The 25,799-nt window shown below is 34.9% G+C and overlaps 2 protein-coding genes across 4 annotated transcripts; one reads left to right on the top strand and one right to left on the bottom strand.

Annotated features, from left to right (window-relative positions):
* Nucleotides 1-1,951: 1,951 nt before the first annotated feature.
* Nucleotides 1,952-14,750, top strand: LOC128157806 (leucine-rich repeat neuronal protein 1-like). Of its 3 annotated transcripts, none has more exons than XM_052820436.1 (2): nt 1,952-2,209; nt 11,148-14,750. In XM_052820436.1, exon 2 carries the CDS (start codon nt 11,667-11,669, stop codon nt 13,818-13,820), a length of 2,154 nt encoding a protein of 717 aa, XP_052676396.1. In that variant the 5' UTR covers nt 1,952-2,209; nt 11,148-11,666; the 3' UTR covers nt 13,821-14,750. The 3 variants fall into 3 exon arrangements, with proteins under 3 accessions (XP_052676396.1, XP_052676398.1, XP_052676397.1); XM_052820438.1 differs by lacking the exon at nt 1,952-2,209 and adding an exon at nt 10,837-10,988; XM_052820437.1 differs by lacking the exon at nt 1,952-2,209 and adding an exon at nt 10,837-11,057.
* A 2,088-nt stretch (nt 14,751-16,838) lies between these two features.
* On the bottom strand, nt 16,839-25,094 carry LOC128159094 (mitochondrial inner membrane protease subunit 2-like). Its single transcript, XM_052822147.1, has 7 exons — nt 24,941-25,094; nt 24,009-24,151; nt 23,592-23,701; nt 21,447-21,512; nt 18,187-18,234; nt 17,920-18,022; nt 16,839-17,128 (listed from the first exon to the last, which is right to left on the bottom strand). The coding sequence occupies exons 2-7, from the start codon at nt 24,132-24,134 to the stop codon at nt 17,006-17,008; spliced, it is 576 nt and encodes a 191-aa protein (XP_052678107.1). The 5' UTR covers nt 24,135-24,151; nt 24,941-25,094; the 3' UTR covers nt 16,839-17,005.
* Nucleotides 25,095-25,799: the final 705 nt, after the last annotated feature.

Here is a 25,799-nt window from a genome sequence, read left to right as displayed (position 1 = left end):
TCCAGCTTGCCATTCACTTTCACTGTAATAAGTATAGATATCTGTTTTATGAATTATAGAGAATCAATACACAAAGTGAACACAGTGTTATCAGGACAACAGCCTGGTTGCACAACAAGTTTGTTCTCCCCAAGATAAGTGTACGCCGAGCGCTATATGGCTATTAGCTCAATTCTACTTGTGTTCTGAAGTGCTAAAAATGTAAACATGAATCCGACAAAAATCAATCAAACGGCATCTTTATGCAGATCAATTAATTCTATAATTAATGGCTTAAAAAAGACCTCGCAAACAAGACAAAAACCATCATCTATTACCGATTTAACAGAATTACAATTGACCCCATTGCTGATATTGATTTGAACTTGGATCAGCTGATAACCCGGTATTTATCCCCTCTCTTATGTAAAAAAAAAATCATAATTATATATTATTGCAATATTTTTTAAGTATGTAGGACATTGTACATTACTTTCTGAGATGGACTTGAATGAGGCTTTTGAGGGAAACACACGGGGCTAATTGATCCAAAGGAAGGAAAAGTATCAATAATCAACGATTTAGAAAAGGAATTTTTGGCAAGGGTTTAATTCTGGCATTATTAGCAATAGTGAAATAAACAGTAATAAGTAACTACATTGGCTTGCTAATTATTATCATATCAATAGATGTATGTCATAATTACTCTAGAACATTTTATAAGAAATATATACATTTAAGACTCGGTATTGAATGACTTATGTTCACAGATCTGCATATGTAAATTAAGAGTGTCAGGATAACAATAACAATGAGTAGACGACTAGGAGTTATTTAACATTCTTAAATGTTGGCCTGCCAGTTAAAAAGAAGAGCCAGGAAATGTAAGGGAGACTATCCAACATATACATTCAATTATAACTGAAGGGGACAATTTTCAAGAACAAAGGAAATATACACTATTGATATGGTTGTAAAATGATAGTACAGTATTTTACTGACAATTTAATTGATATCACAATTAACTAAAGGCAACTGGGAAGATCAACAACAAAATGACAGCAAAAAAACTTAGCCATTGTTTAATCAGGTGAAAATCATCAGGAATCTCCAGATAATTAAGCTATGAATATCTGAGTTATCTAAAACTTAACCACAATGATGTGATGGCAGTGTTGAGTGAATCATCGACACAGAGCTTGGTGCAATGGGAGGAAAGTACAGGCTTCATCATTCTTGTATTGAATTAACTAATTTCTAGTGATCTGGGTGTAAATATGCAAGAGGTGCCAAACAAAACAACCGCTGGCCTAAAGGTAGTCCTTTGAAGTATTGTTTGAAATCCTTTGCTTTCAACACTTTCTGGGCCTGATTTGGGGGTGGGTGGGGGGTAGAACAGTGGGGGCTTGATCGTATCCATCTGCCAAATGATGAATCAATCTGCGGAGGTTCATATTGTTTCCCTTCAACCACTTAGCATGAGAAGGTGATGAGTTTTCCAGGGATGGGACCTTGAAATCTTAGGAGTACTGGTAGTCTACAGGAGCTGGGATGTAGAGAATCTTATAATTGTAATGACAAAGGGGTTCTTATAACACAGACAGACAGACAGATGGGAGCAACTGGTGGCTTGAAACCTGATTAGGATTCAACATTCTTGAACAATGTTCTAAAAATCATATTTAAACCCAGATAATTGTTTTTCACCAGCATCTGACACTACATGTATATGACATTGATGAATGAAGAGGCAAAAAGTTAAATTCTCAAAAGTGTGGAAATCACTAAAGGGGAGGGGGGGGATTGAAAATCTGCAATATTGAGGCAGAAATCCACCTGTTATACATCTGCAATCTAAGGATCTCTTTGATTTTAATTTTTTGGGGACTTGAGTGAAGGGTGTAAATTTGCAAAATCTTTCCCCCCACTTAAGATCAATAGTTCTTTCCAGGTACCATGAAGCACAGATGGGCGGGCTATTGCGTGCTCTGGCATTGTTTTAACTTCCAGAGTAGTGCGGGGTTTAGAGATAACTGAATACCGTTAAATTGATTCTTATGAACATTATCTCTGCTAGCAACCCGAGAATTCCTCATAACATAACCACAATGTTTCTGCAGTTCATATTTACAGATGCCGTGTGTTTTTTACCTGCTCGTTTCTGGGATGTGTGATTGGAGTCAGGTGTTTGGGGACCTGAAATTCACAGCTCGTAATTGCCACACAACAGGTAAGACTGCTTCTCTCCTTTACTCTTTGATTCAAACTCAATCAAATTTGATACTTCTAAATAGCTTTGAATTAAATGATAATGCATCTCCAGGAATTTTTTTTACAAAGTTCAGAAAAATTCTTGTCACAAGAAACATTTACAAGTCAATTTAAAAATCATCAGGAAAGTAGGTCAATTTTCAGTGTGTCAATTGTAGTCCACTGATAATGTTATAGTTGAACAGGTAGAATGATAGATAAGTATATAAAAAATATAATTATTTAAAATATATACTAGTGTATAATTACCTATCAGATGTGTGTTCAAATGAAGAGTTCTTTATAAACTTTTCAATTAGCCTATCTACAAAATATGTGCTGGACATTCTGACACTTTTTTTAATAATGTCAGAAAATATTTAAAAAAATATGTCGATGAGAGTTTCCATCCCAATTGAACATCCATTATGCAAAGTTGCATGCATGCATAGGTTGTATTTGATTGTTTTGTAATGGTTTTCAGTGCAAGCCTCCTGAAATACTTGAATCGTAATTGCACTGTAAACAAACCTAACAAAACTAATGAACATCTGTGTTGCATTTTTGTATCGTAAAATATTTTTGCCCGATTTGTTTTCAGCACTGTATTGATTGTACTATTTACTAACACAAGTCTGATACCTTATATTACGGCATTGTAACAGATTTGGACCTAAACGGATAAATAAAATAAATGTTAAAAAAGGATAAAGCCATTAAAAAAAAAGACCCAATATACCGGTACTATGTAATACTATGATTTAATGTTGCATTGCATTTTTCATACCTTGATAAATAAATAATTTGAATTTTTTTATAGACTATTTCAACTGAAGATAATAATTTATAAATGGCTTCATGATAAATTTTTTTGAATAAGTTTAACAGATTTACCGTACTTAAGAGAGTTTTATAAAGATCATTTAATTCTCACAATCTTAATTAAAATTTAATGAATAGACCCCTCGTCTGATACTGAAAATCAAAATTTTTTTACCAGACTGTTATTTTAATCATTTGCCTGAAAAGATTTCAATTTGATTAAATGGGACAAACTTAAGGGGAAAAAATGCGAACACAAGTTTAAATTAAATTAACCTTCCAATTCTAAATGAACAGATCACGAGGAACAAAGTTTAATTACGAACAATGTTAGGATCTATCTACTTCCTGCGGCTTTATGTCTGAATTGTCTATACACTCCTCAGACTAGGATATTGCGTTCTGGGAGTATTTGAGGCAGAAAAGTAAATGAATCAAAGTATACAAATATGCAATATATACTAGTATAGATTTTGGTAAGATGTGCTTAAATGATGTAATATTATAATGATGTTGATCCCCCCCCCCCCCTCCCCCATTTCTAAATTATTACATAACTACATATAACAACGCTATATAAACCCATGCACTTTCGATAATCATAATTAAAATAATTATACATTTTATACTCTTATTTATGATTAGGTTATGCATACTAGATAGGCCAATTTCTTTTGATGGGATAATTCTGTGCATTTTATGTCCTTCTGTTACGTAACCCTAATAATATGTATTAAGTTACAAACCGGGTCATCTTGATTTCAACCTGATGAAACCCAGGAGGTGTCCTTCAAAACTCTCTCACAATAAAAGCTTCCCACAATATCAATAACAGCGATTGTAAAATCAATGCAAAAAATCAATCAGAAAAATATTTGCTTTTGTAATCAAAGCGCTAATAGCTGTAATTAAATCTCAATATAACTTTGCTCCAGCTGTCCATTGCTAGGAAAAACCAGTCCGATATTCAGCAGGGGGATTGAGTGAACCTTTATTGGACGGACCCAGGTCAGATTACCGTTAAAAGACCATAGAAATGACGTTGTAAAACTGTCCAATGATCTGCACTTCAAAGCAGAATATCTGTAATTGGTCAGAAGTCCCCAATATCAATGTGACCTAATTATCTAAATGATGTTTATTCTAGTTCAATGATATCCATAGATTACCCAGTAGGAAAGCAGGAAAATTTAAAGGACAAGATAGCATGAAATCTGGACCAGTGGATTTCTTTTTTGTAGCTAAGAGCATTGGTTGCATAATAGCTGGTAATTATAAAAAATGTGGGTTTTCATTGATTTCTTTTTTGTATTTTTGATTGCTATCTGACAAATTCAAACACCATCATGGTGTGTTCACGGGTGTTTCAAGCCAACTTGTTTACCCAGCTTGCAATCTGTGTATAAATCTACTCAATGTGATGATTAACCAAAAACGGAAATAAATTTCACCGACCACAAATGAACAGCCCCTGGGGTTAGTCCTTAATTAAAATGCACTGGTCATTTAATGGGGCATCATTGTGAGTTATTCTCCATTATGGATCTCAAGCTAACAAATGCATGAATTCCGGACACCCAGCATTTGAACAAAAGGAATTAATTGGAGAGCCAGACTGACTGCCAGGAACCAAACAACTCTATTTGTTAAAGGATTTCATTTGGCAGATAAATTGATTTTCATACTTGTAAATTATTGGGAATTCTGCATGATCATTTCATGTCTGCAACTAATGCCCAGAGAAAATGACTCAAACCACCTCAGTATTTCTGCATGCTTGCTGCAATCCATTGACATCAGCTTTGATTTTCTGCAACAAATTATTAACACACATAACTAATTAAAAGAATAAATCTTAAAAGACTTGAGGCAATTTCATAACAGAGGTAAATGATCTGAAAGAGAATTATTAAGACTGCTGTTCAGAAATAAACAAGATATCTCAAAATAACCCATTAAGATGCACAAAACTGCCTGTTTGATTTAATTGCTAAAATCTATCAGTGCATAGAGGGAGTCGGTTATTTTAAGGAATTATCCTTTTACTTAACTAAGTCTAATTTATTAGCAGAATTAACAATCTTCAATCCTTATGAATGTAAAATTTCTGATAAAAGAGAACATCCCACGCTAGATTTACAGAATTAGTCTAGCTTAACAATTTGTAAGAATTCCTATTGGAAGAATTTTATTACGCATTTTAATAAATACCAAAACTTTCGAAGAAACAGTCACCAATCTACAAAAGTGAAAACTTAATGAGCTCACAGCTCATGGAAGAAAAACAAAACATTAAAGATTCAGAAGATACAATGATATTTTGAAGTAGAGTTGCATGGTTGAATGTTTTCTCTACGATGAAGCAGAAAACTGACATAAACGCATCATTAACTCCTCGACAATGACTCCCGACCAGAACTACGCAACCTTCCAACATCAAAAGTGCAAAACTACTAGTGCGTAAGGCAGGAATTTTTACAGCATGATTTAATACTTGATCCTATGTGTTGATCAGGAACTGTAGTAAATATTACATGAGAGGTAATTATTTCCCTTCGCAAGGTCAACCTGCTATTCCTAACAACAAAGTTTCCTGAATTAGATAATCATCGATTATTAAAGTAACAATGTTTTGGGGGAACCAAACCCCTTTTGACATAACATATGGATAAATTTTATCTAATTCTTATTGAACATTATCTTTTTTTTGCATTAATTGTTTCCCTTGTATTACAGACTTTACATCAATGCATGACTTGTGTCAAAAGCTAGGTATCAGTTCAATTAAATAACAACCAGTGATGTTTATTAGAATCTTTAAAACTAAAAATGACCTCTTAAAGAACTCAATGTCCAATTCACACTGAAATTCAATTGAATAGTTAAGTGACCTTGAATTCCATCAAATGACCTTGTGCCAAGTTCATAGCACAGGCATTCTCAGAATCTTGGACAATTTTTTGCCCTAAAAGAGTCTATTGAGAAAGACATGATGTACATCCATTGCCTTAATTCCTTACATCGTTACATGACTCCCAACAAAAGTTTTCACCGGGTAACCTTTTTGTGGGATGGGAGGGGGGTATATTTTTCTATGTTTATCTGATCCGATTGTTTGAACTTTTGTCCTGCATTTTTAAACACCATAAATGAAATATACTGAAGTTTGTACACCCTGAAACTGATTAACATGCATGGTAAGCAAAAAGCAACCTTTCAGGATTTTTGTGTGTTTGTACTTCGGTGCATGCATCTGTGTTTGAAAGAGTATTGTTTTATCCCCGGGTTTTGAAAGATTATTAATTAATTTAGAGAATTCAACTTTTATCCCTCTTACTGACATATATCATAAATGAACTGTACTGAAGTTACTGAGAAAAATAATCACAGAGCAAGTCTCCCTTCATGTTCTGAACAACAAAACAGCTATTCATTTAGTTCATTAAAAATCCCACAGGCTCTTGAGCTGTGGCTTACATCTGTTGGCACTTCAATAAAGATTATATCATATCTTTGCAGAATGCGCAACCGACTTAAAACATGTGCCGCTTTGGTGCATGCTTCAATCCATTATGCATGTTCTCGATAAAATTGGCCACTGTTGGAGAGTAATCTCCCCTTTAAAAGCTCCATAGAAAATTCCTTTTAAAGAGGGACTTGAAAATGGCTGAAATAAGTTAAAGAAGCATTAAAAGAGATATATTTACCTATCATGAAATATTACTCCCTCCCCCCCTCCCCCAAAAAAAATGTCAAAAAGATATCTTGAAAAAATGGTCATTCTCAGGATTTTCTTACATCTTGATTCTAGTGTGTTTTCGGGCCTTGCTGCCATAACTACTATTTAATATTTAGTAAACAAAGACATGATTTATCATAGACTTGTCTTTGAATATAATAGATCTAATCTATGTCTGGTAAATAAGTTTTTTTATACATACAGATAAAACAAAAAATATAAACCATTTTCACACCCATTTCTTTGTTATACAAGAACATATGAGCAGCCGATCAATGAGACTAAAACGAAGGCGATTTGATGGGTGTTTATTCAGGGACCTGGACCAGCCCATTACCATCATCGGCAATCACTTACAATCTGGACTGACCATCTCCGCCTTTGTTCTACACATCCAGATAATCCTGGATAATTGAGCTAATCTGCAAATAAACCCTTCTGATTTATGGTGAAATATTGCAGAAAATTTTGGGAGAGAATTGAGATCTGGATCAGATAGATTTAATGGTTGTTGAACTGATCAGATATTATAGAATTTGCCCCAGAGCTGTAGATGAATGTAGCTCATGGAAATTAATAGTAAATACTATTGGTCCTTTCTCTTCTATCAATGGATATAATAATTAATATTTCTATCTGTAAATCATAGTACTGTTCCTATCAGTAATAATGATAACATTTACTGCCCCTATTCTCCCAAGTTATTAAGGGTGGTGTGTGTTAATAGCAAGATAAAATTAATTCACCAAACTCTTATAATTACATGGATTTTTGAGAGAAAACACCAATACCACAGAAGTGTCGTGCAGATGAAGAGGGATACTTATTGGTTTTTATGCAGTAGTGTTGTAAACATCTAGATATCAATTGAATATGTCACTTAGTGTTGATAAACCCCAGAAAATCCTCATAAAAAACACCATGCTCTGTATCTGATTACAAAGTCGTTCCATCAAACATCAGAGGTATATTGACCAGTGCTGTCGCGTGACAGAGAGAGAACTTGACAATCCCAGCTCCTGCAAAGCTGGCAACTGGCAAATTTACCGCCTTTGCTGTCAGCTCCAGAGTTTGCTTATGTGAGAAAAATCAGGAAGCCTAAGTAACTGAATTATCAATTGTAAGAAAAAACCTATCTGGACGTGCAATCAAAAGACATCCTTCATTGATTTCCTTGTGGTATCTACAACATTATAAATGACAATAGGTCTCTCTGAAGCATTTTCTCTTTTTATATAGCTATAGGACAATCAGTAGCTGCCCAGTTATACAGAATTTCTTCATAAAAATGCATGCTATTCATAGAACATTTTAAGATCAATTGCATGCTTGTATCTTTGCAAAGAACTGCGGGATGGTCGAATTTGTTATTTACGGAACAAGAAGTGAATTGTGCAATAAAAAGACTGTTTCTTACTTATTGTCTTTAATGGTATCATATATCAATTACCAACCTGTTTTACAATTTCTCTGAGCTGAGAGAGTTGTTGCACAATCGCAACTTCTCGGGCCTTTCCGGCAGGCTCGGAAAAACACCTCGAATGTATTAACATTACCGGTTGTTAGAATTTTATACAAAATGGAGTTGCATCCCATTAATATAAGTATCGGCTAGAAAGCCTTATAAGTCGCTTCTGTGTTATATTTAAGGGTAAATCATTTACTTTAATGAAGTCTAGCTTACATCTCAACAGATCGTAAAATGTGTTGTATTTATATCAAGTTTTATAAAAAAGGGGGGTTGTCATGGACACCTAGGTAATACATTCAAGGTGTTTTTCTGAGCTTGCCGGAAAGGCCTGAATGCATCAGGCACAGAGTCTCAGTATATAGATGGAAATTAAACTTCAACGCCGATAGGAAAAATAACTAATTTAAGCTAAAACAAGAGAAAATATATACAAAGGTAGACAAATAAAATGTAAGGAGGATAATTAATAGACATAAAAGAGGCAGACTGATAGACAGATAAGGATGTAAATAAGTAGACATGAATTGACAGATTAGGATGTTAACGAGTAGACATGAATAGACAGATTATGATGTTTACAAGTAGACATGAATTGACAGATAAGGATATTAACAAGTAGACATGAATAGGCAGATAAAGATGTAAACAAGTAGACATGAATGGACAGATAAGGATGTAAATAAGTAGAGACATGAATTGACAGATAAGGATGTTAACAAGTAGACATGAATAGACAGATAAAGATGTTAACAAGTAGACATGAATAGACAGAGTATGATGTTTACAATAGACACAAATAGGCAGATAAAGATGTATACAAGTACATGTAGACATGAATACACAAATAAGGATGTAAATAAGTAAACACAAATAAAGAGATAAGGATGTAAACAAGTAGACATGAATAGACAATTAAGGTGTAAATAAGTAGACACTAATAGGCTGATATGGATGTAAACAAGCTCATAAATGGCAGCCAGCCAATAAACATATTGGGAAAGTAGACAAGTTGATAAAGGAGACAGGTAGACAAATCGAGTTGTAGACAAGTTAATAAAAGTAGGAAAATGTCATTAATGAATTAAGGGATGTTATCAAGTAGGTAGAAGGGGGCAGATGAAGAAATAGCAAATTGAAAATTGAGTTGATTAAGGTAGCTAAACACGGTTTCGTATAAAATCCAGGGGGGTTTTCTCTGGGGAAAAGCATGATGGGTAGGGATTTTCCTGCTATTTTTATACGGTATACATGAAAACTGATTTTTAAAATTCTCAATTGCATAATATAGAGGTTTATCTTTCTAATACATGAAAAAAGTAAGTAGAAAAATTTTTAAATTAATTTTTTGACACTATAAAATAAAGGGAGGTAACTCCAAAAATATCCGGATTTTACGCATGCAGAATTTCATGATATTTTTAGCTGGTAATGTAGCTCTTTAAAAAGCTGGTGAATGTACCCTGAAAATACTATAAAATGATACCTAAGGCTATTGAAAATGCATGGAAATTAAAATGGATGATTTATTTGCAGTCTGCTGTTAGGGGGAGCCTAAAATGCATGGGTGTACTGCATTTAGAGGCATTGTTTTGCCTATTTTCCTCATGTTTTGAATGGCAAATAAATTCTAGCAATAAGTTACATGTGTGCATCATTCTTAAATATTTACAAAATTCACAATTTTATCTTTCTATTGATATATAGATATGTATGTAAAATGTTTTTACAATTTAATTTCATACGGGTCAGTTTTGCTTGTCATCTAAAAACGTCCTTATGACGTTAAATATAAAACTGTGCTTTGCACCCTTAAGAGGGCTGGATAGTCATGGCTATTTATAGACTCTATTGATCTCCTTTAGAAGAAGAGTTCTGTATAAAGGTATAAAAAATAATCAAATTTTAAATGGAATTTTTCTTTAATTAATGATAATTTATAGCTTAACAAATCATGTCTAAAAATTAAGGTAGATCTGACTACTGAGTCATCCTTAAGTAGACAAATAGGGAGGTAGATAAAAAGAAATGGGAAGAAACCAGTACGATATAAGACTATAAACCATGCATTTAAAAATCAGCAACTTTCTATAACTGTAGATTATAAATTATTTTCAAATCTATACAAAAACTTAAAAATGCAACACACTGTGCACTTTGAAATCTACTTTTGATTTAAATTGTTTATCATAAGTGTACTTTTGATTTAAATGAATAAACACCAAATGAAAGCACAAAGAATCCCAAATATTTCCTACCAACCGGGAAGCTGCACAGTGCCAAGAAGAAAGCATCAATAACAATTTCATTTGTTTAAAAGCTGCAAATTTTGATCAAACAGAATTTTCCACCGTTCCCTTTCACAGATATTGTTCTTTGTCTTAAAATAAAGAAGATTAAAAAGATAAAAAAAAGTGTTTTTCTACTGAAGGTTGTTGAGAAAATTTATATCCTTTGTGGAGGTTGTCGAGAAATTTTATACCCTGTTGAAGGAGATTTGACAGAGTTTTCTATCATTCTGGAGAGCAATAGAACTCAATGCTAAGTATTGATTGTATGGACGAGGACCAGACCAGCCTATATAACCCAGCATTAGGCTCCTTGGCTCAGAAGTGAATACTCAGTACTGATTCTCCAGTCACCACTCTTAACCTTTATGACTGACTTCTAAATTACCCCCCTCTCATTCTTTACAGAAATAATGGGGAAAAACAGGATTACATTACCAGTGTAAGGAGACCATTTATTTCTCTGCGCAAAAATGTGCTTTTAATTCTGCAGGCTCAAGATTCCCTATGGGTGTGTGTTTGTTTCAGATATTATTATATTTAAAGTGGATGGGTTTTTTTTAAATATAGTTAATGATATTTGTATTTTCTTAAATTTCAGATGTGTAGAAGCCAGCTGTTGGAATTGGTGAGCACTTGGAGACCTGTGAATGCTGCCTTCAGGAACATCTTATTACATTAGAATCGCATGGCTACAAAAAAATCAAACCACTGCTGAGAATTGGTGAAGAGAGTCTGCAAGTCAAATGAGTCTAATGTGAAATGAGCGGATCTCTCCGAGCAGACGGATTGTCAACATTTCTAGTGAGGGAGCATGTGGATTGTTTTTATGCCCAAGAAGTTTCTACATAAACTTCCTAACTTTTTTCAGTGAAAAAAAAAATGACTTCTGTTCATTTTCAATTTTAAGAAAATAGTGATCTTGATTTGGCAAGAAGCTTGAAGTGATGACATTGTCAGACATGTTATGTTGAGAATTAATCACTGTCTTCCAATTTTTTTTTTTGTTCTGGGATCTAATACTTTGCCTTCAGTGAAATAAACCAGCACCATGTGTCAGGACCCTACTGGAAGACAATTACCAAATGGAAAACTTCAACAACATGTTTAAAATAGCGACATGCTGAAAGCGAACACAGACCTGTCTGTTCAATTTTTCAGTTTTCTTGTCATGAGTTTTTTATTTTCACACATGATTTCCATGCGAAGCGATGCAACAAATACCACAGACTCTGGCTGGGGGTCAGGGGAGGCGTGTCCAGAGAACTGCACCTGCAGAGCCATGGACTACCCCAAATACAGGAGTCTTTTTAACAAGACTGTTGTGTGTACTGGAGTCCAATTCCTCAATAACATTTTCCCTGAAAACATTCCTCTAGATGTTGAGATCTTGGACCTATCCCACTGTCGTCTCACTCGTCTCAGTCTGAGACTAACGCTGAAGCATCTGAGATTCTTGGACATCTCATACAATGATTTGAAGGTGATGGACAGGCAAATACACAAGTTAACAGCTCTGAGACAGCTTATCATGAGAAACAACAGTTTGTCCTATCTACAGAACGGTGCTTTCAGTGGTATGCTGTACCTAGAGGTACTTGATCTTTCCAACAACCAACTCTACTCAATCGAACCCCATACCTTTGGCGGATTAAATTATCTGAAAAAACTGAACCTGGAGGGTAACCGCTTGCATTTTTTGTCGCCTCAGTGGTTTGTCAGCATGCCAAGCCTGGGCTGGCTTTTTCTGTCTAACAATTTAATTGGTCGACTTAAAGCTAATGTGTTTGAAATGCTCTCCGGGCTTTTTACCATGAAGCTTGATGAAAACCGGATTTCTTACATCGAGCCTGGTGCATTTAATGGACTTTCGCACCTGCGGATTCTATATCTGACTGACAACCTCCTTCAAACCATTCCATCACAAGAACTACACAATCTTCCGTTGTTACAGTACCTGTATTTTGACAAGAACCCCGTTCTACGTATTCCTACACTCGCCTTTCATTCTATGAACTTAAGTATGCTCACAATGAGTTACATGCCCCATCTAAAAGTTATAGAAAAAGAGTCTTTTTTGAATTTGAAGCATCTGGTGACTTTACAACTGCACGATAACAGTGAACTTGTATATATTGATCCCAACGCATTTGTGAATTGTTCACACTTAAAAAATTTATACCTTCATAATAACAAACTTCAAAGTGTGTCTTCCGTCTTAAAAGACAGTCTGCCTGCTTTAAAAACCCTGCACTTGTACAATAACGAGCTTGAATGTGACTGCAATGCAATGTGGATGAAACAGGAAAATCTGAGAGAAATATCAAACAAAACTTATAGATCTGTTCTCTTCGGGGACTCCTTGTTGAAGTGTGGCTCCCCTCCAAACAGAAAGGGCATTCTGCTGCGAGATCTGCCTCTTTCCGCTCTGAATTTTACATGTGCCCCTGTAATTATCCCCCTGTTCAGAAGAAGTTACAATCTGAGTATCGGGGAGGAGCTGCATTTAGAGTGTTACGCAATGGGTTTACCGTCTCCAAAGATAACTTGGCGCTTGCCAAACGGTACGTTATTAGACAAGAAAAATTTACGCACAGGTCGTTATGAAATTCGTAATAACTCGAGGTTCATACTGAGATATCTATATGAGAGTGATACAGGGAGGTACTCCTGTGAAGCACAGAGTGTGTCAGGATTCGACACTGAATCCTCGACAGTGACTGTCAATAATAAGCCGGTTCGAATCTCAGCAGAATATGTAGCTGGAAATTTCATTACCATTTCATGGAATGGGACTCGAAACCAGTGGTCCATGACTGGTTACGAGATCCATTACAAGCCATTGGACAATTCAGAAAAATTTCAAATCATTCCATTGGACCGCCGACTTCGACAATTTCGTTACACATTTACCAATCTGTCTCCTTTAACCACCTACATGTTCTGTATTGTGTACGTGTTTGAAACAGAGCTTTACACTGTTCACTGCACGAACATTACAACAGGCGACAAAGATCTGAGCACAACGGGGATCACACACATTAACTCCAAGATGATTGTGGGCGTTGTGACATCAATATTCATGTTGTTGATTCTGGGATGTTGTGTCCTTGTTGTTCGTCGTGTTGGAAAACGAAAAGACTACCTGGAACCGCTGTACAGTAAAGACACAGAGAGTCTAATAGACGTAATACCCTTGGAATCAATGTACCAAGGGCAGACAACTCCGGCAGCATGCTCCTCACGCACATCGCTGATTCAGTCTCAGGACTGACTTCCAACAGGTGCTATGGAATCAAAATTAGGACAGTTTTTGTCTTTAAATTTACAAGTACAAAAATAACGATTTACATACACTGTCATTCACAATGACTGTTGTCAAAGTATTATAAATAGTGTGTTCAACTGTATACAATACATATTAGGGCATTTTTACCGATTCACAAATAAACCTTAATCATATTAACTAATTTTTAAAGATCTTTTCAAAAAACTGATATGAGAGAGAGAGAGAGAGAGAGAGAGAGAGAGAGAGAGAGAGCAAATACAATTCTGAGTACATTTTAAGTTGTTTTGCCTTTCTTGCTGTGTTTGTTTACGTTTATTCTGTTCCTGACTGACTAGCCTCTTGAGATACAACAGAATATTATGACATTGAATTCAATCACCATGAATAACTCTTCCTCTCACAAATGCATATGATTGTTTTTCCTCAAGAGAGTTGGATTGCATGCAAACTTTTCAATGCAGACAACCTTTGATGCATCGCATTCCTTCTTTTCACTGAACACTGATATTAAAAATGCAGTGCATATTGCTGGCAATGCAGAACTAGAGACGATTTAGATATCTATAGAAAAAACCTTCTATCGGAAAAAATTGAGCATAAGGTACCCTAAATCAGGGTAAATAATGGACCAGAGTTTATGGTCTGCTCAATCAATATAATGAATAGGATCTCATTGATACAGATTGAGTAAAACGGTGCATTTTGTGAGTTTTATGAATTACCGGTATCAAAAATGGAAAACATAATTCTCAAATTATATGTTTAACAATTAAAAATTTGATCATGGAACAGTTCATAAAAAAGAACATTTTCTGAAAAGACATCAAATTCAGCTATTTAAAGGCTGCACTGAATTATAGCATCAAGTATAATTACTGTAAGCATAAAATATCTAGCCCGTAAGAAATTTGGCTGAAATTGATTTCACAACAAGATAGTAAAGATTTGACTGTGCACATTTCTGAATTCATTTATCTCATCTTATCCCGATATATCCATGATATAAAGAGAAGTATTTGATTAAGTGGAAGCTGCTTTTTGCAAAAAAATACTAAAAAGGAATACAGAGCCAAGTGTGTCATAAAACAGTGTTCAAAGTCAAAATATCATTATTTAAGCACTGAATGCTTATTTTTGGATGTCTTCGGTCCTATGATACATAAAGCGGTGCAGACAAATTGAAAAAAGCGGATTAGCACAGTATGATAATTTGTCTGCACGGCTTGGTGTGTTATAGAACTGACGACATCCAAAAATAAGCATTCAATGCTTATATTGATGTATATTTGTATGAAATATTGTGTATCGCCGCTATAAAGCCATTATTTGCGCTCTTAGTCATGGATACATGGAACAGCCACATTAACATGGTATTTAGTTAGCTTCTGCGACGAAAAATATTGTGGCAGAAACTTTAAGGGGACAAATCTTTTATTACGGAGTAGATAAATATTAAAGATTGATTTGCAAAAGTACTTATCAAATTGGTTATGTAAGATTGAAAGTTTTATTTGATGTTACAAAAATATATATACTCAACGTGAAGACGTTTGTATTTGTGCTCATGGCGCATGAATTAGCAAAGTGTATTCATGGAAAATTGAAATTCGCAAATTTCCAATGCAAACACAAGGGGAAATATACACTGAATGTAAGTATAATACAGAGAGAGAGAGAGAGAGAGAGAGAGAGAGAGAGAGAGAGAGAGAGAGAGAGAGAGAGAGAAAAGCTGACAGATCAGACAGATACTACTTTTGATGGTGGTGGAGAGAGGGAAACAGACAGATCATTGTTTATCAAAAACCCCAGAGTAGGCTCACTGGCTTGGCGGTCAACAACTAGCCATCAGATCTACCTCTACCTACATTTCTATACAGAGCTCTTTTTCTAAAGGAGATCAATACAGTCTAAAAAAGGCCATGACTAGCCAGCCTTTTTAAGGAATAGGACTGTTATAGGAATCTTAAGAACATTTAATAGAAGTGAAGGTTTGAGAGATTGTGTGAAATTTTAATAAGCTTCATTGAAAATTGACTATTTGATACTATTAATTATAAAGGTTATTTGATAAAATATGAAATACTATACCATGGTAAAATAACAGGACTTGTGATGATGATGATGATGATGATGACTGAATGATGAAATTATTCCAATGAGACCAAATGATGAAAACCGCGGTCAGTATAAGCAGTATTCTCTCAATGACAGCCCTGCTACAAAGCAAATACGTACATGTATGCAACTTTATTTCATCCTTCAAAATGTGTGAATTTACTTCAAATTTACCATTTATAATTTGAATCAATTCATACACTTACCCAAAAGATATCCTATTCCTTCCTGCTTGTTTCCCAGGTAACTTGTCAGAGGCTGTATTAAATGTTGATTCCTTGTCAGTGTCATTCATACACATGTATTTAACAGAGATATTGAGTCTGGACTGACATTTTTTTAAAAAAGATTTGAGTTGAGTGATAAAAAAAAAAAATATCTTTACATACTTTTCAAAAGGATTATCACTATCAAAATCAGGGTACTTCATCTTACAAACTGTCTGTCTAAAATTCATAAAGCTATACACTTTTTGTATCTTTTAAATGAATTTAATCACTGGTATGAGGAATATGGATTTCATCCGAAGTGTGCAATTGAAAAGCAACTGACAATGATTGAATGAATCTTGGTTCAATTCCTGGTTCAAACACACATTTTCACAAAGTATGCATTAAATCTTTTCTTGAGCTGGGAGTAATTTCATGTGGTCTAGCCAAAATTCTATCAATCAAGCACCATTGCACTAAATCTCCTGTTCAATGATAATAATAAAAAGAGACCTGTCATAAGATTCCTGCCAACTAATACAGATGAGACTAGAATCTCTGAAGTATTTTGTAAATCGCTTACCTTAAATTGATTTAAAGATTGATAACTAGCAAAATAAAATAACACATAGTTAAAGAATGCCAAACTGATCACATATCACAAATGCAGCAACTTACAAAAATGTTCAGATTTTATTTGCAATATATACCAAGAATTACAAAACAATCACTTTCTGTCATAAAAACCTGTATATCACTCAGAGAGTTAACAGAAAGCAACACATCAGTGACATATAAAACATTGTCATTGCTACAAATCACAATTCACCCGAATGTGGCGAGTGTTCAGATATTCAGTCGTTCTTGCTCCTTAATCACTCGTCCATCCGACACATCGACTGACTCTAACCGCTTCCAGCGGGGGTATACTACATGTGTTGCCTTGGCAGTTATAAGTCCTAGCGAAATCTGGAAACAGAGTAAGGGAGAAAACTCTAAATCTGTTACACTATCAGAAAAAAGATGCAATAACAAAATTCAAACCTTTTAACCTCAATGAAATAAAAAAAAATATGGTCTCAAGATCATGAAAAACTCAGACGTAACTAAGTCAAAATTTCAATCTCTCTTAAAACGGTTATCTACTTATTTGTGTTGAAATGGAGGCATGCAGTCTACATTTACACATGTATATGTTGCTGTAACTACATGTACAATTTATTAAGGCAAAGTACAAAGTCTGACATAAATCAAAAACTGCACAATGATCCTTCAGCATCATAATCATCATTGGCCCCATCAAAAAATAAATCTTTTCCTGGTATTTAAACTACATTTTCATATATTCTGCAAAAACTTCAATAAGTTCATTGGGTTCTGATACGTTTGTGCATTTATCAAATGCATTAGGTGCTATTGTGCATTTATCAAATGCATCAGGTTAGCACCTTTGCATAAATTTGCATCAGGTATGAATACAAAACTTTACTATGAATTTCTCTGCCATAAAATATTGGCATTCATGAATGGATTTATCGTGTTTATGTCCTTTGACCCTTTTGGAAATGACTTTTAATAAAGGTCAAGTCATTGTTAGTCATCCGGAGCTATGAGGACAACAAAACGTACCGCTACAAGTTGGACACCTTTGAATCTTAAGGTGAGCTTACCTTTCACATGAAAAAATTTTCACTGTTTGATTTTATATGTGATACAGAATGGGTTAACACAACTGTACAAAGATAGGTGAGAATACTTACAGGTCCGTAAAACCTGCTGTCTTGACTGAGTCGAGCATTATCGCCCTCCACCCAGCAATGGCCCTTAGGAACTTGTATTGTCTTCTTGGCATAGTTCAACACTCTAAAACAGACATAAAGAGAACAACTGCAATACTGTATCAATTACCATCAAAACAGGCTCGTGGTGTTTCTCCATAATCAAAACTTTTAACCAAATAACACCCCACATATAAACTTTAATATTTTTTTCTAACAGAATTACAAAATGAAATTAAGTTCACTTACCCTTTGGGATTATCCCACTGTGGGTTTATTTTTGTGTTTTCTGGAATCCTGAAGATAAAGCGATGTAAAAAATTGAAAACGTAAGGCTTGATTTATGTACACTGCAAATGTATATAGTTAGGAACAACAGACAATAAACAACAGAAATATTCAGAGACATATGCTGTACCCTCATAAACTGAGTGATTCTTGGACAATGTTGATACACCTACTGCAACCTCATACATGTACCACATACCTTACAATCAACTGTGTTCATAATTCAATAAATGCAACGACTGGATCAACAGGTTTTTTTTCAGAAAGATGAATTTGTATACATAGCTAGTTACTGTCACAGTGGTAAACATATTTTCAGCGATCTAAAGCATCATGAACTATAATTGCTAATATACATTTCACAGCTAGTTGAAATGTTGCTGCAGACCAGTCAACAATCAAAACTGAAAACCAGTCAATATTTCTCTTGTTTGACTAACATGATGTATTATTGGTGAGAAATAAATACAAGAGGCCCATGGGCCACATCGCTCACCTGAGGAACAATAGGTATGATAAAATCAGCTTAATGGAGTCATAATACAAACTATCTGGACAATGTACAATAATACATGTAGATCCTGTATAAATAAAATCCATTTTTCCCCTGGATATTCTTATGTTTATAATCATTAGTCCCTTTTCTAACAGGATGATTTTATAGTCATATCATATGTTGAGTATTGCAGTTCTCAAAAAGATCCTTAACAATTGTTTATATATGGGATATAAATGTACATCAAAATCTGAACCTTCTTGTGAGGCCAAAGAATTGTCCTGGGGCCAAAGTCTTAACAATTATAAAGAATCATCTGGCTGATTAGTTTCTGAGAAGAAGATTTTTAAAGATTTACTTTATATATTCCTATGTAAAACATCAACCACCCATTGTGGCCCCACCCTACCCCCGGGGATCATGATTTTCACAACTTTGAATCTACACTACCTGAGGATGCTTCCACACAAGTTTCAGCTTTCCTGGCTAATTAGTTTCTGAGAAAAAGATTTTTAAAGATTTACTCTGAATATTCCTATGTAAAACTTAGACCACCCATTGTGGCCCCACCCTACCACCGGGGATCATAATTTTCACAACTTTGAATCTACACTACCTGAGGATGCTTCCACACAAGTTTCAGCTTTCCTGGCTGGTTAGTTTCTGAGAAGAAGATTTTTAAAGATTTACTCTATATACATGTATTCATATGTAAAACTTCGACCCCCCATTGTGGCCCCACCTTACCCCCAGGGGTCATGATTTTCACAACTTTGAATCTACACTACCTGAGGATGCTTCCACACAAGTTTCAGCTTTTCTGGCTAATTAGTTTCTGAGAAGAAGATTTTTACAGATTTACTCTATATATTCCTATGTATAACTTCGACCACCCATTAAGGCCCCAGCCTACCCTCGGGGGTTATGATTTTCACAAATATGAATCTACACTACCTGAGGATGCTTCCACTCAAGTTTCAGCTTTCCTGGTTTTATGGTTCATGAGAAGAAGATTTTTAAAGATTTACTCTATATATTCCAATGTTAAATTTCGACCACCAATTGTGGCCCCACCCTATCCCCCGGGGGTCCTGATTTTCACAAATTAGAATCTACACTACCTGAGGATGCTTCCACACAAGTTTCAGCTTTCCTGGTCTTATGGTTCATGAGAAGAATATTTTTAAAGATTTACTCTGAATATTCCTATGTAAAACTTCGACCCCCCATTGTGGCCCCACCCTACCCTCGGGGGTCCTGATTTTCGCAAATTAGAATCTACACTACCTGAGGATGCTTCCACACAAGTTTCAGCTTTCCTGGTTTTATGGTTCATGAGAAGAAGATTTTTAAAGATTTACTCTATATATTTCTATGTTAAATTTCGACCCCCCATTGTGGCCCCAACCTACCCCCGGGGGATCATGGTTTTCACAAATTAGAATCTACACTACCTGAGGATGCTTCCACACAAGTTTCAGCTTTCCTGGTCTTATGGTTCATGAGAAGAAGATTTTTAAAGATTTACTCTGTATATTCCTATGTAAAACTTCGACCAACCCATTGTGGCCCTACCCTACCCCAGGGGGTCCTGATTTTCACAAATTAGAATCTACACTACCTGAGGATGCTTCCACACAAGTTTCAGCTTTCCTGGTCTTATGGTTCATGAGAAGAAGATTTTTGAAAATTTCTCGAAAATTTTCATAAATTCCTACTTATCTCCCTTTGCAAAAGGGCGTGGTTCTTAATTTTCACAACTTTAAATCCCCTAAGGCTAAGGATGCTTTGTGCCAAGTTTGGTTGAAATTGGCCCAGTGGTTCTTGAGAAGATGTTGAAAATGTGAAAAGTTTACAGACAGACGGACGACAGACAGAATGTGATCAGAATAGCTCACTTGAGCTTTAAGCTCAGGTGAGCTAAAAACACATTTTAAATATGATCTTATACCATAATTGTTATCTCACTTGTTTTTTTAAATACTGGCATAAAAACATCTGACAATAGGCAACAACTGATTACTGTAAATTTCTACTTAAACGCGAGGAATTTTTGTCCACGTAAAATTGCGAGAAGCATCCCTTGCAAATTTCAAACTCTCGCTATTATTTTCTGACGGTTGGGAACTATAAGAAATATGGATAAATGTTACTCGTTCACGCTTTTATATTCTCATGATTTGATACAAAACAGTGGGATTGTGGAATTAAGTACTCTCGTAATATAAGGAATTTACAGTATAGCAACAACCTTGACAGGATTAAATATACAATGATCTCTGCAATGGATCTATATGAAAAACACAGGGCCATAACTGGGCGTTATCATCTCACATCCTTTATGAGTCTAGTTAACTCCTCCAGTTGTGGACTCTGGGACTTACTGCGCATGCTGACAAGATTAAATATTTAATTAATGATCTCTAGAAAGAATGTGTGCTTAACAACACAGAGGATTAAATGTTTAATGATCTTTACAAAGAATCTGTGCTTAACAACACAGGGCCATTACTGGGTGTTATCATCCCACATCCTTTATAAGCTGGGTGTAACTCCTACCGTGGTGGGTTCTGTGACTTACTGAAACAATGCTGACAGGATTAAATGTTTAATGATCTTTACAAAGAATCTGTGCTTAACAACACAGGGCCATTACTGGGTGTTATCATCTCACATCCTTTATATGCTGGGTGTAACACCTACAGTCGTGGGTTCTGTGACTTACTGAACGATGTCTCCTTCCAGTCCTACCACCCTCTTTATGATGTACGTAGCAGGATGTCTGGGAGACCTGTAAACAGAACATTAAACCTTAATTCCTATCTCAGTTATCTCAGTGAGATATATTGTGACTATAACGCCTGTTCCAAATCTCAGACCTTTATCCAATGTCACATACAGTCATTCTCGAAATCTTGCCCCAACTTTGACAGCAAGTTACAATGGTATATACATGTATATATTATTTTATACGAGGGTTGTTCGGAAATTATTGAGACAACTCGAATATTTTCTTTTCTAATTGCAAAATTTTGGTGAAGATTGGCATAGTCACTGAATAAACGCCAACAAATAATAAAACAAAGTAATATTAAAAGAATATTTAATATTTTGTTTACAACGATATATAAACAAGTCGGTGGTCGGGGTACCCGGCGCAGCCATGAACTCGGAGATTTAACAACTTTAACATCTATTTTATAAGTGTCCATAGAATTACAGCTAATGATTAAAAAAATCAAATTCAATATGTTCATTTTGCTATTCTTTGCGACTAACATTTGATTAAGTTTCACTGATGTTCGAGTTGAAATACGAATATGGTACACACATATTTACTAAACAATAGAAATCTGAGAACGACTTTACATTGAATTTTGACGTCATGGCGACGCTTTGAAAACCGTCAAACTAGTGGAAATATCAGAAGAAGACCTTTTAAGGCCACGCAATTGCTTAAAATAACTATACGATGACAAGACAAGGTATAGAGCTTCAGTTCATTATATTTTTTTCACTATTGTTTAACTAGAATTAGGCCTTAGGGATTAGTTATCAAGTACTTTTGACACACTTACCGTTGTCAACAATTTTAAAATATATATGAAAATGACTACAGGAGACATTCACAGTAATTAGACTTTCGGGTAAAAATAACTCGATCCCCCCCCCCCCCCCCAAAAAAAAACAAGAATGAGAGAAAATGTAAATGATGACATCTTGAAATGAAAACAAAAGATGAGAAATAAAGAATAATTATTATTTCCGTTTGTTTATAAGGTGTTTAAAAAACAGGCGCAATAAGAAGCGATAAAATGACGTTGCGAAAAGTTTGCGGTTGCGCCGGGTCACTGGACGAAGGCACGTTGGTCAGCTTACCAGGAATGATCTTTTCATGCCATGGACAGGAAACTTTTCACATTGATAATCTCTATCCTGATTTACGTTTTGGTGAAATTTCAAGAGTTTATCTTTTTTATTAAAAGAATAAGAGAAAATGTCTCAATAATTTCTGAACCCTCGTACATGTATCCTACAAGACTCATGATTTGTTACCCTTAGAATGTGTGCCACATTAGGTTCTTGGTTAAAATTGGTTCCCTAAACTTATTATAACACTGTATTTTAAAGAACTACTTTATAGCCGTGACATGAAATAAGCCTTCTTATACAATAAAACACGGTTATAGCGAACACGCTTATAATGAATTGACGCTTATAGCGAAGTAAATTTCATTCCCAAGACTCAATTTCATGTTGTAAACTTGACGGATATAACGAATTACGCTTATAATGAAGTTAAATTGCTCGTCCCTGGGACTTCGTTATAAGCGTGTTTTACTGTAGTAATACTTTAAATCATATATTCATTATTTTTTCATCAACCTCTATTAATTATTGTGAGCTACAGGAGGAAAACAAAAGGAACACGATTCTAGGATTGTTACGAATTTTTGGCAACTGATGATATATGCATTTTCTTTTATTTATAAGGACGATCTAGAACTTAAAAAAACAAATAATAAAGCATTTACCTTGGTAGTCATTTTTATCTATTCACGTATAGTAATCAGTTTATGTTAAGACCCCCGACACATTCATACTCCACTGAGATTTACAGATGTATTAATACTGTATACAGGGAAATATTCGCCCCCGTCTTATTTTCGTCCCTTTCACTCCCATTGTCAGTGAATTTAAGACTGGACGAATTCCAATGTCTCAAATTATCTCTCTTTCAACACAACTGTGTCTTTGCCAATTTGAGACAGGGCAAAACTTACTGCAAGTATATCAGGCTGAAAAGTACATGTGACTAAAATAACTCTGTGTACAGTATACAGGTACATTAATTATAGGTAGGACTTACTTGATGGACACAATATCTCCATGTCGGAGATTTCCTTTCTTCAGAAGACTGTTGGACTTGCTCAAGAAAACGTAGTCATGACTTTTGGAGTCACTTGGGTTCAAAGTTTCCTGAAATATATTATATGATACAACGTAATTGTTGTATTCATGTGTGCTATATTGCAGCAAAATTCTGAATTCTAAATTCAGAAAAAAAGAAAAAAAAAATTGAATCTATTATCTTTTTTGCTTGTCAATAATATTTTGGATGAGCCTCCCCCCCTCCCAACTATCAACACTGATGCTATATCCTGGTATAAACCTCAGAAATTTATAACCATATAATGGTTGAATCATACCTGCTTAAGCAAGATACTAACACACATCCTGGTAAAGAGATATTTATTAAAAAGCAGAACTGTAACTTCTAACAAACCTGCATAGAGATTCCATCGACCCGGGCCACGTAACCCACTGCCTCTCGGAAGGCGTACATCCCTGGGATAGTGGTCATCACCACCCCCAGGCATACCTTACCCGCCTTTATCAAAGTCTCTCTCATAATGGTAGACAGTCAACCTACAAAATAAGTACTCAAAATAAACTACTCTTCAAATTACTCACAAGTCACATCACTTCACTGCGTGCATCTTGGCACTCTGCATTTTTCCTGGCTTTGGGGACACAGTCCTAAGCCTGGTACGACAGCTGTGCAGGGTTTAACATCATTTCAAGAGTAAATGTAACATCAAAATTATATTAAATCTTTTTAATATTCTCTGAAAAATGATGCAAATACAGTATGTGATAAACAATGTTATAATGTATGAAATATGGTGTAGTGAATGTCTGAAACCTATCGTTACATGTACCATTATGTGCAAAGTCCTTTAATTTTATATTGAGCACAATTAAGTTTCTAACAATAGGGCTCTACTTAAAATTGTTGCAAATTCTTCTGGATACTTTATTATCCTTATAATCTCTAATGTATGCTTATAGTAAATTGAATAGCTGTGGTTGAAATTTTTATGTAATATTTTTATAACTTTGAAATGCCTTCACTTGCTTATAACCTTCAGAGATATGCAAGTGTTATGGGCTAATGGCATATAACTAATGTGAAAGTTGCTGTTCGTATTAAACACTCTGTAGTAAAAAAAAAACTACGTTTTATTCGTCAGGGACGGGGAACCCCACCCTCTTCTCATCACTTGAGGCTCATGAAAAACCCCTCTATAGTTGTAACATGGTTATATGTACCATTGCATTGATTGACAACAAAATGATGGAACAGATTGATAAGGTATATCTTATATAGAGGATTTTTTTTTTACCAAGCTAAAGAATACATAATTTTTATTTTACCTTACGGTTTTTAGTATGACTTAACATAAACATGCTGAAAACTTAGCCAGCATTGCCTCGATATGTTGTTCGTCCTAAAATTGGTATCAACACGTTTCAGCCCATCGACACTTCAGCCACTTTTCACACTTTTTAATGCAAGGGTCGGATGACTTACTGTGATTTTTTTTCAAATTAACTGTGTTAACTTTTCAGTCTTTGTTGCTTTTATGGGTCATAGAGCCTTTTTTTTTTTACACGAATGTCATTTGGACGACTTGTCTTGGAGGCGACTTGCCCTGAGACCGGTTGAGCAATGGGTACGGGATGTTTCGCACCGGTATCGGGTGCGTTCGCCCTATCCACACGTTCGCCTAAGTCCGTTCGCTCTAGGTCCCTTCGCTCTAATTATCGTTCGCCAAAATTATCGTTCGCCTTAAACCTCGTTCGCTCTTTGTTTATAAGTAAACCATATATAAGTTATTTCATTTACTTTTAACATAAAACTTGCTAAATTTTATTAATTATTCGTATATTCTATGTTTTTCCTTCATAAAAAAAAACGTAATTGGTATAATTGTAAGATTTTATTGCCGTAAATTGTTGATAACCTTCTTCTTGTTTTTATAATGATTCGCTTGGTGTTTTTTTAACAATTAAAGAATTTTAGACTTTAATTGGCTCATTCAGAAGCTTAGCAAATGATTATCACCTATTCTGTCTTTGAAGAATTTACATAACACAATCCACAGGGGCATCGTATCCGCTCTACACTCTATGACATATATATAAATAATACACAAGGGAAGAATGGAAAGTAGGACACGATTTGTAAACAATGTCAAAAAACAACTTACTTGTCAAAAGTTACGCAAATCCT

This window comes from Crassostrea angulata, chromosome 8, assembly GCF_025612915.1.
Source record: "Crassostrea angulata isolate pt1a10 chromosome 8, ASM2561291v2, whole genome shotgun sequence".
Taxonomy (NCBI): Eukaryota; Metazoa; Mollusca; class Bivalvia; order Ostreida; family Ostreidae; genus Magallana; species Magallana angulata.
Note: the sequence above shows the minus strand (reverse complement) of the source record. Positions and strands in the feature narration are given on the sequence as shown.